We start from the raw sequence: 16341 nt of genomic DNA, 5'->3' as shown, positions 1-16341 counted from the left end.
GACAAACCTGTGGGAAGGTTTGGAAAACAGTATGTTTTTGAAGGTACTGTGTCTTGTAGAAGTTTGCTTTCTTCTCTCAGGATGGACTTGCTACACGCTGTGCAAACAGATAGAACACTCATTTTTAATCGGCAAATAAATACTTAATCGTGTACATTAAACATCAGTTACATTACCAGCATTGCTAATATATTCTTGTTAGAATTACTGAAAGCATTTGGAGTTTGGAGAAGGGAAGAAATAAAGTTTGCAGAAGATGGAGCATGAAGAGCAGATATAGATGTACAGAAGGGGGATGAACTGGGAAGGGATGTGACTGTTACTAAGGAAACAAAACATCAATAACATAATCAGCTCAGTATCCTAATCATTTTAGTAGGACTTGTGTTTAATTTATTAACCTACACAAGCAGAATGGATCAGTCTCAATCTTAACCTAAGAATATTCAACCTGAATAGATGTATACAATCAACCTTACTGAAGTGACTGCACATAGCAGAGCAGGGTAATGTAGACTGACCGAGTTCTGTTCCACTAGATCCTTTGGACTCAGCATATGAAGTTGTCTCATGAAGAGCAGAACCTGCAACTAGAACAATGATAAATGATGGATTAGAGGTCAATTCTGGCATTTTCCCCACTAGGAATATTTATTGTCTGTGAGAGAAAGCATGTCTGTCTATCTCACCAAACATACTTTAAATGGTAATTATAAAAATTGTCAGCAGGGATATATTAGCACAATATAAGCAGAATTCTGTCCTATGATTCAGAATTATGTCATAGGATTTGAGATATTACGCTGTAACTATAGCGAGCATGACTTCTGAATCCCGCTGCCTGCTGAACTACACACATTGGCTGGGTGATGGCAGAATGGGTTTTACAAGGTGGATTAATTAGTGTGCAAGCAGGACAAAAACTTTTTTAAAAATCAGGAACACGCACATATTTGGGGAAAAAAAATTAAATACGGCTGTCACACAAGACTCCTGCTATAAACCTTGTGGTTTCACATATCAAGACAAATAAAGACACTATCCAAACTCAAATAATAGCTTTTACATGTTACAAGAAAGAACATCTAATCTCACAGCTGAAAAACATTGGCCAACAACTTTTTTTCTTTTCTAAAAGGCACAAACACAATGAGCTATATTAAAAAAATAAAGAACTTCTAGTTGAGACATTCGTGTCTGCTAATTCACCCCAGAAACAAAATCCTGCACACGGGGGTGAGGAGAAGAGGACAGCATAGATGGAGACGAATTAAGTGAAGGCAGAGAGAGAGAGAGAGAGAGAGAGAGAGAGAGAGAGGGAGAGAGAGTGAGAGAGTATGTGTGTCCTACCATCTGCAGGTTCTTCACATTCCATGTGATGAGGCAGTTTGCCAGGAGTTGGAAGGGCAGATGAATATGGAGGAGCAACATCGGTTAAGTCCATGCTGTCTGATGCAGGTGGAGGTGATATGGGTTCATACACAGGAAGTGCAGGATAAGAATATGGTGGAGCAACATCGGTTACATCCTGGCAGTTTGATGCAGATGGAGGTGATATGGGTTCATACGGGGAATGGGGTACAAACACACACTGAGCGGGACTATCAGGTTGAGAGGAGAGAGGTGGGATATGGATGAGAGATGGTGAAGAAAGGGTGGAAGAGATGGTGCTGCAAAGGAGTTGTGGTGGAGGAGAAATGTGCCTGGAATGGCCAGAAGGAGCATGGAGCTCTGTAGAGGATGAGAAAGGAAAAGAGACAGTTGTAGAACAGGGGGATGAATTAGGAACGACTGAGACAGGAACTGAGAAAGGACAGCATGAACTCAGAGGAGGGGTGTGGCAAGAGTAGGCTTTATTTAGAGGATCAGGAATTTCATCTAGGAAAAAAAATGCAAAAATAGAGTATAATAATATACTATAAGTATATTATAAGATACTAATAAGATACTGTTAACTCCTTCCAATAAAAAAAAAAAAAAATCTCTTTTCAGTGTCCACAATGTGTGGTGCTGGAATGATCTTACCTGGAACTGAATGATTCTCCAGCAGGGGGGATTTCTCCTGCTGCAAAGAGTTAGTAGTTGCAGCAGAACATGGCATGTGTTCCACAGAATTGTTGCGTGTATCTGAAAGACAACAGAATACAATCCTTACTTACACTACATCAGACCATCAGCATTGGCAAAGCTTTAATAGGAGTACTTCTTCACACTAACAACTGCAAACAAAGTTAAATGATAACATCCCAGTGGTAGTGGAATACTTTATGAACAAGTTGAATGAACTATCCCATTTTGTGGACAAGAGAATGTGTTTAATAAAGGGGTATTTGGTAAACAGTGTAAGAGAGCATAATGGGTATTGCTCTGGGTGGAAGAGATGGTAATTCTCTTTTTCCTTTTGAACAGACACATGAGTCAGTTGCAGTTCATGCATCTTGTGCATAGTATGCTATGTACACCTTATATTTAACATAATGAAAGCACTGGTGAATTTCAGATCTAATGGTACACTGCAGCAAGTAAAATGCTTCAATTCATGAGCTGTTGGGTCACTTTGGGGGTGTCACTAAAGTCGATCCCTCTGTTCATCTGATTCTGTTGTTTATCCTCTGTTGTGGGTTTGAGATAGTGTGCTTGATGCTTTATGATTACTACATAATATACCACCCCAGAATTTACAGAGATTTACTTTACAGAGCTTTAAAATGCAACCACCCTAACAGAAAAAGAGGAAACCAGGATACATATTTATTTAAAAAAAAAAATAAAAAATCCAATTGAGTTGGTATTCAGCCACAAAGACACAAAGATGTTAGCCCTTTCAATGCCAACCAATACTTAATGGCACTATTACTACAGTACTCAGAAAAAAACAACCATGATAATTGCATTTTTTTAGTTCAAAAAGCCTCTAGGGTCTTCTCTAAAGGCTTAAGGTCCCTGCGGCTCTTAATCTGAAACATTTGTATAATTTATTAATGAAAGGTGATTTTTATTTTTTTTTTTTAAGTAAAGCATCACCTACAGAATGCAACAAAGGGAATCGGTCAATCATTTTGAGGATAAATGAAGTTTTCAATACCAGCAAAATTCTTACCATGTTCCTGGTCTAAGGAGGTGCTTGGTTCAGGTTGGGAAGGAGTTTTCAGGTCCACTCCAGCTTCTGGCTTTGTCTGCAGCAATTTTAGCTGACTCACAGCTGTCAAGTCAATTATAGTCAGTCAAATGCTTTCATATACAAATACAGCAAAAACAAGACTGGCCTAATGAATGACAACAAATACAATCTACCTTCATTGAAAGGAGTGGTACATAAGGCTGTGAAGACTTTAGCAGTGACATTCAGTTTCTGGAGGGGGAACCCAAATGTTAAAAGCACATGCCAGAAAAGCACAAATTAAGCTCTTTATAAACCATTTTCCTACCTTCATTCCCATCCCAGTGCTTCTCTCCACTGCTGCTAAACACGAAGCTATCTTATGCAGCTTCTTCTCCATGCTTGTGCCACTTGCATTCCAACCAGGATATTTATGTTTCTGTACATATACACATCAGTTACACATTCAGTCATCCATAATTTGCTACAGACACAGCAGTAATGAAAAATAATGCAGAGAGATTGCTCTTTGATGACCTACCACATAGGCTTCCCTGTGGGTGACACTAGACATATGTTCTAGAGGACCTCGGACAGAGCAGAGCTCACAAAAGAACAGCTTCTTTTTGCCATGATGCACACAAGTAACAAAATTCAATCCTACAAGACAGTTTCATGTGGGTAAGTACAAAAAGTTAGTATCATTCTTTTGGTCTGATGTATTGAAAGTAGCCAGCATGACATGACACTGGTCTCCTTTCTGCTTGTTAATATCTTAGATAGTACTGACCAATCACAGCTTTGCGTTTGTTAATTTTTTTCTTGTTCTGCTGTTTTGTAGGTTTTGGCTCACAGCTGTTATGGTCTTGTGGCTCTGTGGAAAACATGCACAAATTATTCAAGAACACTATGACAGTATTTACTACTTGCTTTATACTTATATCAGTGATGCTAAACCACTTAAATTTCAATATGTCTCGGCACATTTTCCTCACCAGAGTCACCTCCAGTTTGTGACGGCTCCAGTTTCTGGGCCTTGCTTGGGTTCTCAGCATCTGGAACATTACACCACAAACAACACTAAAACAGCCAAACAAAGAAAGCAGAAACAGAAGGCTGTCTGGCCAACTATCTAATTAGTAAGCATTCTTAGCTATAACTGCAAATGTAATTAGACATGACATTATTTGGCTTGTTAAGCCCTTCAGTTAGCAAGCTAACATCCTAGATGAACATTTTCTTGGCATTAGCTCAGCATCTTGGTCCAAATGACTATGTAGCATTCTACTATATATTACACACACTGACTGGTGACAAATTAAAGGAAAAACTGACTCTTGTGCATGGTTTGGGTCACTGCAAATCAACAGAAAGTTATTCTGAATTATCAGCTTTTCCTTATGATGAAATATTTCTATCCTGATGGAAGTGGTCTCTTCCAGGATGACAATGTCACCATTCTCAGGGCACAAGAGCTGAATGGTTTGATGAGTGAAATTTCACACCACATCACAACCCAACTCAACACTTATGGGAGATGTTCCAATGCTCTCTACCACCATCATAAAAACACCAATTGAGCAATTGAACCTGTGTGAAGCTGTTGTGGTGGTTCAGGGTGGCCCAACACCTTGTTAAAACACTTTATGTTGGGAACTATGAATACAGTCTGGCACCAACAATCACGCCATGATCGCACTTTTCCCCATTCTGATGGTTGATGTGAACATTACCCAGGGCTGCTGGCCCATATCTGCATGATTTTATGCATTGTACTACGGTCACACAATTGGCTGATTAGATAACTGCATGAATGAATAGGGGTGCAGGTGTTCCTAATAAAGTGCTCATTAAATGTATGGAACACATACAGCACGTTACAATACATACAATAAAATATTCAAATGTTACAATAGTCCTACATTATAAACGTGAAATAAAAAAGTACCATAGGGTAGTCATCATAAACTCATAAAATCTTAGATGGTACTGACCAATCATGTTCTGCTGTTTTGTAGGTTTTGGCTCACTGCTCTTAAGGTCCTGTGGCTCTGTGGAAGACAGGCACAAATTATTTAAGAACAACGTGACAGTCTTTACTGCTTGGTCTATAGTTTTATTCATAATGCTAAAACAAACTGAATTTCAACTCTCAGCATTTTTCCCCTCACCAGTGTCACCACTGGTTTGAGATGGCTCCTGTTTCTGGACCGCGCCTGCAGTCTCAGCTTCAGTACCTGGAACAAATAAATACCAGAAAACAATTTTAAAATAGTCAAACATAAAACTGTTTCATCATGGCTGGATATTTTGACAGAAATCTCAACAGAAGCAAATACCTAGACTCCTACATACAAAACACACGCACTAATATAACCCCTTCGCCAATCACTTAAACAAGCAATAAAAAATTTCTTTTGCTGTACCATCTCTTCTCTAACTTGATTTTTCTAAATTACAGTGTCTTAAAAAAAATCTAATTTATTTGATCAATGGGTGATCAATTATCAATTTATTCTACTCTTACCTTCTGGTGGCTGCTGCGTCTTTTTTTGAGGCTGCTTATTTTCTTTTTCTACCACCTAAAAAAGTAAGGTCATGTCTCAAATACTAAAACATTACTTATATATTTTTAACTTTATATATATAAAAAAGTGTTACTAATGGAATGATGATAATAAGATGACAACCTTGATGCATCCCCAGCCCTCACTGTCCTGTACAATCTGTGCTTTCTTTTGGAGTTCTGCAATTTTGGTGGTCAAGTTGATCTCACCTTTCCAGAGTGCAACAAACTCTGGGTACTTACTTTTCTGTTGAAACAGCACATAAAGGGATCATCAACTGTAGGACGAACTTTAGGACAGGGAGACTCAGTCACTCTAACATTTATCTTTGTGTAATTACGCACAATGTAATTGAAACGGTGGCGGGGGCTAATCAGGTGGCCCATGTAACTGCGAGTAGCAAGGATTTTTTTGCAGCAGGAGCACAGAAAGGAGTTCTGACCATTGGAATTACGATATTCTGTGATCATACTCAAACCTAAAAATGAAAAAATTGAACACATAATTACAAAAGTTAGACAAGAATACTCCTAATCCTGATCCTAATCAGAAAGCAGTGAATGAGGAAGCACTGACCGATTACTGGCTCTGTTCGAGTGGGGCTTGTGAGGTATGACCATAAATACGGTGAAGTCCGAGCAGGATCATCAGGATCTGGCACAATCATGCAGTTTTATTTAACAGCAAATAAATGTAACAAGTAATTATGCAAGTTTTTTAAAATTACATACACAGAGTTGCCAGTTTATTATGTACATCCCTCCACCTTCAAACAAACATCAGCAAGTCCTACGTAATATAACTGGCACGTGTAGTAGTAATAATAATTAGGCAGAGCAGGGTTCAAGGGTTTTTCATGAACTGAGAATAGGGTAAAAAGCAACAATATCAATCAAAACAACAAACTACTAAACGTAGATTCTGATTTTATGATAGTGTTATTTTGAAGCAGAATGTTTAATAGCCTGACTAGTGTAAAGGCTGGATTATTCTTTTTTCTTTTTTTTTTTTTAAAAACCTGTGTCCCCACAATATGACTGCCTCATGTATTCTGTGGTTCAGAGTCTCTCTTTTGCATGTTTTCAGAAATTTACACTACGCAACCATGTGGCGCAGTACCAATCTAAATAGTGTGGGCAGTATAGCACCATGTGACACTGTGTCTGCATCTGACTAACAAACCAGTGTTGTGTCTCAAATCGCATATTTAACAGTTATTGACCAATAACACTAACTGGATTTCCTATTATTATTAGTGCTTGAATTTTAAAAACCTCTCACATAGTCGTAATACCTACTGAAAGGTCTTTCTTTTGAATCTTCCAGATACTTTTGAATGTAAGGTCAGAGTTCTTGATTTGAAATGCAGCGGATGACCATTACGACAATGGCAGAAAGTTATAAGAGCTTGGCAGTCTGTTCACTATGCATGAAAGTGATAAACGTTTCACAGTTTGACTTTGAAATCTGACTGGCATGGTTTTTTTTTTTTCTTTCTGAAAAGTAAACAGGTGAGTATGTGAACAATCTCACACTACTTCTGTGTTAATACATATTTGCTTAGTGACAGAGAGGGAGATAATGGCACACAGATATTCTCATATGCAGAAGAGGGCATATAGCACTTTCCTATATGCAAGCAGCAGTTTGAAAAGATGTAGTTGGCTGACTTCTAGTGTCTCGGAGGACATGTGTAAGCCTTCAATCTGCCCGGTTGGTATCTGCTGTATGATAGGGAGAGCTGGCTGGTGGGTGGGACTTTCCAAAAAATTTTTTTAAAAAAATAATTGCAATAATTTAATTATAGCACAATATTCCTGCTTAACACGTCCAGGATCTCAGTTTAAATTCACGCTATTTGGGAGGCCAAAGGTGGCACAACACATTACCAAATAGGAGTTTCTAATAAACTGGCAACTCAAGTGTCTTGTCTTTAACACTTTACAAACTTTGTTCAGGAGTTTCACGCTCTGTGTCAGGCTTTGTGGACTTCACGGTTTCTTTTAGGTGAGGATGTGGGCAGTCCTTTTCTTCAGTTTCTCTTACCCTTTTGAATGCTAAAAATAACACACCATAAACAACAGTTAGACTTTTCATCAATAATGTCTATGTAAATATGCAATTTATTTCACATTCATTTTATATATACACTTTCAGGTCCATGGCTCTCTTCACTAACCCTTGTGAGGACAAGTTGCCTTTGGGTTTTGAGCACTGATCTCAGATGTCAGCTTGAGGAGAGAGTCCCTTAACTTTCCCAAAGCTTCAAACACCACAGTCATGAGTACAGAAAAAGGAAACTGTTACAACTCCATAACCTTTAGTGTATTATGTTTCTCACAGAAACAAATGTAATAAGAATAAATGTATGCTTGTGAAAAAAATTTTATGAGAATTGTTTTACAAACTGTATTTTAGCTCACCAGTTAGAATATGTGCACTGGAGATTTCATGGTAATCTTTAGCATCCAACTTTAGTGTCTGTAGAGACATATAAATTGTCAATACCAGGAATGTACCAAGTCTAGCTGCCTATTCTAATTGCCCCTAAATATAACACTGCCCACTTAACTAACTTTATTAACAATAAATGTATAGAAACCTGTGTGATAGTCTAGCCATTGTAATTCCACAATAAGCTTAATTTTAGGTCGTTTTCAAACTTTCACAAATGTTTTTGGCCATTTGATTGGTGAAGTGTGAACGCTCTTTTCGAGATCAAGAGTGGCCCAGAGAACCAATCCCTAATCCTCCAGAATTGGTGGTTTGGGGTCTGCTTCCACCAAAATGTGGTGCGGTCTGCATCGGGTTATTAAATGGTGCCACATGCCGAGTAATGTGATTGTTTCAATTTGTCACATTACTTCCTGTTTCATGTTTCAGGATGCCAGGGAAAGGGTTACTATAGTTATTGATTTTATATATACACTATATGGCCAAAAGTTTGTGGACACCTGACCATCACACCCATATGTGGGCCTTCCCTAAACCTTTACCAAAAAGTTGGAAGCACACAATTGTATAGGCTGTCTTTGTATACTGTAGCATTAAGATTTCCCTTCACTCAAACTAAAGGGCCCAAACATGTTCCAGCATGACAATGCCCCTGTGCACAAAGCAAGGTTGCCAAGGTTGGTGTGGAAGAACCTCAGTGTCCTGCACAGAGCACTGACCTCAACCCCACTGAACACCTTTGGGATGAACTGGAACACCGACTGCACCCCAGACCTCCTCACCCAACATCATTGCCTTACCTCATTAATGCTCTTGAATGAGCACAAATCCCCACAGCCACACTACGAAATCTAGCCTTCCCAGAAGAGTGGAGGTTATTATAACAGCAAAAGGGGACTAAATCTGAAATGGGATGTTAAAAAAAAAAAAAAAAAAAAAAAAAGCATATATGGGTGTGATGATTAGGTGTCCAAACTTTTGGCTATATAGTGTATATATAAAAAACACCAGACTTTCATAGGACACTACAAATGGACTAATGTAGTGCCTACCATTTTACAAAGCTGCGTGCACAAAAGTGACATATGCAGTTGATCCATGGTTCGGAAGGAATTCTTCTATGTGAATGCAAACCTGAGCCCCTCCCCCAGATGAGCCCAGAATTGGTCCTGCATGCAGACTCAAATATTCAGACCAAGTGTAAAAATGCCCTAAGTGATAAAGACCAAAGTAAAAAAAAAAAAAAAAAAAAAAATGAAAAAAAAATGAAAAAAGTAAGAGACAAGCAATACCTCTGCCTCTCCACATCCTTGCATCTTTTCTACTATATCTGCTTGGGCTCGCAACCATTTGGTTGTCACCTTTTTTTTGCCTGGTTTGGGATCATAGCCTATAGATTCCTAAAACAAGCCAGCAAACGGATGAGCATGAAATACATGCGTTAATATACAAGTTAACGAGCAATGTGTTTAGTGAGGTATGGTGGTGTTACACTCGCCAGATACTGGAGTCTGTGTTTGTGGCTTAAAAGATGCTTTATTATGGAGCTCTCCTCACATCTTTCTGCACATGTGACACACACGTAGAATGGTTGTTGACCAACGGTGCAACATTCAATCACAGATTTTAAACCTTAACAAAACAAAAACAAAACAAAAAAAAAAAAACACATAAGTACAAAGTACTCAAAATGAACCCTAATCTTAAAAAATAATTTAAATTTAATTAAAGTTTAAAGCAGATCTCACAACTGGGGGCTTGTCTATATATAGTATATAGTCTGTATATATAGTTTTTTCTTTACATATTTTACTGGAAAAATCAAAATTTATTGTTGCAATGATAATTACATTCTGGCCCCTTCCATAAAGATATAACTCACTTACAGATGCTTTACAAATAAGCGAGAACCTGTGTTGTGCACCTACATTTGCTATTTAACAATAAAATGATCCATCAAAAACACATTATGTGCAGATGTGGTAAACTGTCAATTTTTATAAAATTTGAATTCACAATATGAATTAGCATTGACAGATTTCAAGTATACGTGTAAAATATAGCAGCAAGCAGAGAGGATAGGCCCAAGCACTATGGCGCCATCGCCACCCAGTGGGTGTATGAAAACAATGCATAGTGAAGTGAGCGTTGTAGAGTAACTTGTTTTGTGCTGATGTTAGGTTAAACCCAGGTCTACGGCTTTACAACAGCTTCCATGTCCAAACATGCGGCTAATATTTGGTGAGATAATGCATGAAGATAAGAGATAAATGTTATCTTTAGTCATTAATTAATTGTAGTGAAGTAATGTGTAGTGGGCACATGCATTTAAGGGGGTGCAATATAGCTCTGTTTATGTGCCTTTCTCCTAGTTTGTGATTTGATTTTATTTACAATGTAACATTTACACAAAGATTAAGTGTAATTATAGCTATATGGTAGATTTAAAAAAAAAAAAAAAAAAAAAAAAAACACACACAATGGCTTTTCAAATAATCCACATTACATCCAAAATGATCACAACAGCTACATCCATTTGATCAGCCCCCAGTACCAAACATACAGCCCAAGTTTCATCTAAATCACTCAGTCACTCGAAGATACGAGACACTTCCTGTTTAACTTTTTTTTCGCCATAAATTTATTGCCTCGCCATGGTGAAACCGTTCGAGATATCAAAAATATCTTTGCAAACTTAGCATCCTCAATGTCTTGGCATTATGTTGACCAAGTTTGTTGAAAATCACATGAATCCCCTAGGAGTATTTAAAAAGTTCACCGCATGCACTTTTTACAAGATTCAAAATGGCCAACTTACTGTTGGGTGGAGCTAAGGATTGTCAGTGCGAAAGTTGTTTGGGTTGATGAGAACAATATATGTACTACATATACGTACAGGTTTGTATGATATATGCACCAAGTTTATGTACTGTGTAAAAGGGGGTGCTGCCCCCTTTTATATATACAGTATATATCTTTGTTTTCATGTCAAACCATTTTTTTTGCACCTCACTTAATTCACCTTTTCTATAATTTGGCTCCAGATTTTGGCCTTTCAGGTGCTGTTATTTTTTTATTGCCACTGTTATTGCCATAGATGAGTCAGAATATCTTCCACTTGTACCTCTTGTACTTCGCCTTGTCATTTCAGCCATGTGACCTTAGCCTTTTATGGAGTTTTGTAGGTGTCACCAAATGCGAATCAGTTGTGCCATGCACATGCCTTGGAATTTATGGGTGTTTCACATTCCTCAACCTACACATGAGTACGAAGAAAAGCAGCGCTTCCTAAACTTGTGTAAATCTGGCAGAAATTTTTAGTTGGTTTGGCTTATACAAACATTTACACACATTACAAAAGGATTGGTAAATGAGGCCCACTGAGTTTTTTTACTCACACACAACATTACTAAATGAGACCTATTGTGTTTTGCCAATCTCATAGTGTCACTTAATACTCATCATACAGAGGCACATATTTATATATTAATATGGTTAACATTAGTTTCCATAACATTATCGATTACCTTATTATAAAACACACCTCCACACATGCAAGTAGTGGGTGTGTTGAGTTTACAAAGAAAAACTTTGCTCTCCAGGATCATTGTGCCCCTCATAAAAATGAGCAATAAAAAAAAAAGACTGTATAAACTTTTCAATAATAGTATTTTCTTTCCAAACAATTTACCCCAAAATATTAACACCCCTAGGTACTAAATGCAAATAAATTGTTATTCATGACAAAAGATCACTGTTGAATTGCACAGCTCAGTTCTTTCTTGTGGTTTTCATGTTTCAAAGTCAACTGGTAAACACATCTTTAAGTTGTTTGAAAGCGTCCATCCTGACATCATCTGACAAAGAAGCAGCAACTTCCCCAGGCATCTTTAGAACTACAACTGACACTGTATGTCGTGGTCAGATGAGACCAAAATCAAACTTTGTGGTCATGCACACCATCAGTTTGGTACCAAAAGGAAACTAAATACAAGGAAAAGCACCTGACACATACTATAAAATTTGCAGGTAGATCACTGATGTTTTGGGGCCGTTTTGTGGCCAGTGGTTAAAGTCTCTGAAAATAGAGGGCATAATGAATAGATGGTATGACAATATTTCAGCCCAAACCACGACTGCATTTGCCAAGAGGTTCAGACATAGCCATAGACAGAGTTTTCAACAAGATGAGCCCAACATTCCAAATCTACACAGAAATGGTTAAAGAAACACAAAACAATGTTTTGAAATAACCATCTCTGTCTCCAGATTTGAATCCTTCTGAAACACTGTGGTCTGAATCAAAGAGGGAAAACTACATGTACAAACATTAGAATAGAAAGGCGCTTAAAATGTTGTGCATGAAGGAGTGGACTAAAATCCCTCTACAAGTTTCTCCAACCTTGTTAGACACTACAGAAAACAACTCAGTGCTGTTATTCTCTCCAGGGCAGGAGTCAAAAATTTAAACAATTTTAAACCAGTTCTGTACCAAAAAAAAAAAAAAAAAAAAAAACAAAAAACCCCACACGGTACAACTTAAATACTATGTGTTGGAAAAAATGTTTAAATAAAACTACACAATATTCTCAAGTTCAAAAGATCACTTATTGTAATGCTTATTCTTTTTACACATATTTTTTTGCTCATTTTCATGAAGGGTGCTAACTCTGAAGGGCATTTTTTAAGGTTCTCTCTGATAATTCTGTGATTAAGATACTGATCCATAATAACGTGACCTACAATAAGGTCAAAGCAGATACAACTTTTTGAAATTTATTTTTAAAAATACTTAAGCAATTTTTTAAGGTAAAACTGATCACAAACATTCAGTGGCATGTAGATAATGTATTTATTTATTTATATGTGTTTGAATTCAAGGTACAACCAATATACACTAACAGAGCACTTTATTAGGAACACCTGTACACCCACTCATTCATGCAATTATCTAATCAGCCAATCATTTGGCAGCAGTGCAATGCATAAAATCATGCAGATATGGGCCAGCAGCTTCAGGTAACATTCACATCAACCATCAGAATGGGGGAAAAAAACAAGACCTGTGTTTTTGGCCGTGGCATTATTGTTGACGCCAGACAACTTGTTTGAGTTTTTCTATAACTGCTGATCTCCTGGGATGTTCACGCAAAACAGTCTCTAGCGTTTAACTCAATGCTGAAATAAAGAAAAAACCTCCAGTGAGCGGCAGTTCTCTGGACAGAAATGCTTTGTTGAAAAGGTCAATGGAGAATGGCCAGACTGGTTACTGTATCCTTTCTGTCAGAGCTGAGACAATGCATCTCAGAATGCACAACACATCGAACCTTGAGGTGGATCGGCTACCACAGCAGAAGACCACGTCGAGTTCCACTTCTGTCAGCCAAGAACAGAAAGCTGAGGCTGCAGTGGGCACAGACTCACCAAAACTGGACAGTATAGGACTGAGAAAATGTAGCCTGGTCTGATAAATCTCGATTTCTGCTATTGCACACAGATGGTAGGTTCAGAATTTGGCTCCAACAGCATGAATCCATGGACCCAATCTGCCTTGTCCAGACTGGTGGAGGTGGTGTAATGGTGTGGGGAATGATTTCTTGACACACTTTGGGCCTGTTAATACCAATCATTGCTTGAATGCCACAGCCTATTTGAGTGCTGTTGCTGACCATGTGCATCCTTTTATGGCCACAATTTACCCATCTTATTACGGCTACCTCAAGCATGATAATGCACCATGTCACTAAGCAAAAGTCATCTCAAATGGGTTTCATGAACATGACAATGAGTTCAATGTTCTTCAGTGGCCTTCCCAGTCACCAGCCCTGAATCCAATGGAAAGCTTTTGGGATGTGGTAGAATGAGAGATTTGCAGCATGAAAGTGCACCTGAAAAAAACTTCAGGAATTGCATCATTCAATCATGTCAGCATGGACCAGAATCTCAAAGGAATGTTTCAAACATCTTGTGGAATCCATGCCATGAAGAATTGAGGGTGTTCTGAGAGCTAAAGGCCCTACCCAGTATTAGTATAGTGTTCCTAATAAAGTGCTCAGTGAGTGTATGAAATGTATTAAAATTTGTATTGTATGCTGCTTACTGAAGTTAGTTGTGTGTACACATTTCACTAGAGTGGCCTTTCATTCCATAGAAGGACACGTTATTTTCTTAAAGTAGTCAAAGTAGTCTTTGACTCTGCCTCTGGCCTTTTCTACCCACAGGTGCTTGTTCAGTCCCTTGTCATCTTGAGATAAGACTCACTCCTGGCAGGTCTGTGCCTGTGTACCATCCAACCTTTGCAAGTGAACCAGAAATCAGCTGCAAGACTTATTTTCAATCACCCCAAGTTCTTCTACGTCATTCAATTTCAGTGTTCCCCCACTGGCTTTCTGTAGCTAACCACATCAGATTTAAAACACTGATGCTTGCCTACAAAGCCAAACACTGACCAGCCCCTACCGACTTGAAAGCACTTAATCACACTCAGCTCTGCACCATGCTCTTTTTAAACATTTAACATGGCCTGTCTCGACCCACCACCCCTCAAGGAAGATATGCATCAAGACACTTATCTGTCCCATCCTCGCGTGGTGGATTGAAACTTTCCTTGCTGTCCAAACAACTCAGTCACTGGCTTTCTTTAGACCTGCTAAAGACCTGCTACTTCACTAATTACTTGAATTAGCACATATTTATTTAAAAAGTTTTCATTTCTTACTGTACTAACCAGCCCCTAACAGGTTTTTAGCTCTTCTGTTTTGTGGATAAATGGCATCTGAATCAGTACGGGTGCCCCACAAGCTTGTGTGCTTTCCCCTCTGTTCTTCTCACTGTACACTAATGACTGCACCTTCATGGACCCCTCTGTCAAAATCCTCTAGTTTGCAGAGGACACTACAGATGGTGCACTTCTGCACAGCCATCACAAAATCCGTCAATCACGACCTCTATCACAGTCTGGTGCAGCTCAGCCAACCAACATGACATTCACAAACTGCAGTGCATCATCAGGTCTGGAGAAAAGACCATCAGTGTAAAGCTGCCCACCCTGCTGGATCCAGACACCTCCAGAACTAAGAAGCCTGTAGAGAAAATCATCACCAACCCATCACACTGTTAGGTAGAATTTATGAAGCTCATCAAATGGGTGGCAAAATGGAAGGAACATGTGGTCAGTTAAAGAATCATTCAACCAAATTCTTTCAGCTAGTGCTGGGCATTCCATGGTCATCTTGCGAAAGATTAATTTTTAAAATTAATGTTTGAGTAAATTCCACAGTGGTTGGTAGCTTTGTCAAATATAACATAAATGTTGATTCCAATTCAGAATAAGCTTGCACAATCACATAGCACACTTCTGGTCTCACCAAGGAGATAAAACACCAAGCATCAGTACAACCAATATTTGTTATGCAAGTATTACAAAAAATCCATACTCCTAATTAAATAAACAATAAGAAAATTAGTGCATTTCCATGAGTGCAATTAGATCTAATTTTGTCAGTTGTTACCAGGTAACATGTGGTCATGTAAACAGCATAATAGTACACATTATATTGGATTTAAACGCATACAAACTCTGATCAAGACACGTTGCTTTGTGCATGTCCAAAATAGAATTTTTGGCTACAAGCACATTTCAGCAAAAATTAGGGGATCTCATAGGCATTTCCAAACCATCAAACAGGATTATGCACATTACATTTTAAGGAGTACCAATGTACATGCCATATGTGGGTACTGAATTGAAGTTTATTTGTATTTAAGTAATTGGTGACATGCACATGCACAGTGCCTACAAAGCATTTTTGCCTCAAAAATGATAACTTTTGCTACACAATGTTGAGAAATAGCCCTAAATTTTAGCCCAGTAATCTTGCTATTCAGCATGTATATGTACAATACAATCAGAAAGTACTTGACTCTCAACTTTTCCTTATTTTGTTACATTACAACCTTTAGCCGGCTTTACACTGTACAATATTTGGCCTGATTGTTAAATTTTTTTGGTCATGAATAATATCATTGCGGCCAAAGACAGACAACAAAGTTCTCCCAGCATCAGAAAATTTGGATTCTAATGTGTGACTACTGCTACGATGTTTGACTAAAAGTCACACATAGGCATAGGATGATGCCAAATCCAGACACAATAATGGCAAAATTGTAGCAGTATAGAGAAGGTCTCTTTGATACATCAGATTTCATGACACTGCAAAG

At 38.2% G+C, this 16341-nt stretch overlaps 1 protein-coding gene across 12 annotated transcripts in view; it reads right to left on the bottom strand.

The window, feature by feature from the left end:
• si:ch211-199g17.2 (uncharacterized) overlaps positions 1 to 16341 on the bottom strand; it is a 50252-nt gene that overhangs the window by 8854 nt on the left and 25057 nt on the right. For 8 of the 12 annotated variants that reach the window (XR_008300791.1, XR_008300789.1, XR_008300790.1 and 5 more), the window contains 21 exons: positions 9620 to 9753; positions 9414 to 9521; positions 8091 to 8148; positions 7847 to 7930; positions 7617 to 7724; positions 6244 to 6321; positions 6012 to 6145; positions 5791 to 5913; positions 5628 to 5682; positions 5272 to 5337; positions 5095 to 5151; positions 4096 to 4155; positions 3891 to 3974; positions 3642 to 3760; positions 3429 to 3539; positions 3295 to 3352; positions 3101 to 3202; positions 2026 to 2127; positions 1351 to 1878; positions 522 to 590; positions 8 to 97 (listed from right to left, as the gene is read on the bottom strand). Coding sequence is in view for 9 of the 12 variants with exons in the window: in XM_034298442.2 (XP_034154333.2) it covers positions 8 to 97; positions 522 to 590; positions 1351 to 1878; positions 2026 to 2127; positions 3101 to 3202; positions 3295 to 3352; positions 3429 to 3539; positions 3642 to 3760; positions 3891 to 3974; positions 4096 to 4155; positions 5095 to 5151; positions 5272 to 5337; positions 5628 to 5682; positions 5791 to 5913; positions 6012 to 6145; positions 6244 to 6321; positions 7617 to 7724; positions 7847 to 7930; positions 8091 to 8148; positions 9414 to 9521; positions 9620 to 9753 (2328 nt within the window). In the remaining 3 variants the exon portion in view is untranslated. The remainder of the gene's footprint in view (positions 1 to 7; positions 98 to 521; positions 591 to 1350; positions 1879 to 2025; positions 2128 to 3100; positions 3203 to 3294; positions 3353 to 3428; positions 3540 to 3641; positions 3761 to 3890; positions 3975 to 4095; positions 4156 to 5094; positions 5152 to 5271; positions 5338 to 5627; positions 5683 to 5790; positions 5914 to 6011; positions 6146 to 6243; positions 6322 to 7616; positions 7725 to 7846; positions 7931 to 8090; positions 8149 to 9413; positions 9522 to 9619; positions 9754 to 16341) is intronic. The other 4 variants (XM_053228411.1, XM_053228414.1, XM_053228410.1 and 1 more) reach the window with 4 other exon arrangements.

The sequence above is a fragment of the Pangasianodon hypophthalmus genome, chromosome 23 (assembly GCF_027358585.1).
Source record: "Pangasianodon hypophthalmus isolate fPanHyp1 chromosome 23, fPanHyp1.pri, whole genome shotgun sequence".
NCBI lineage: Eukaryota > Metazoa > Chordata > Actinopteri > Siluriformes > Pangasiidae > Pangasianodon > Pangasianodon hypophthalmus.
This window is presented reverse-complemented; position numbering and strand designations above follow the sequence as displayed.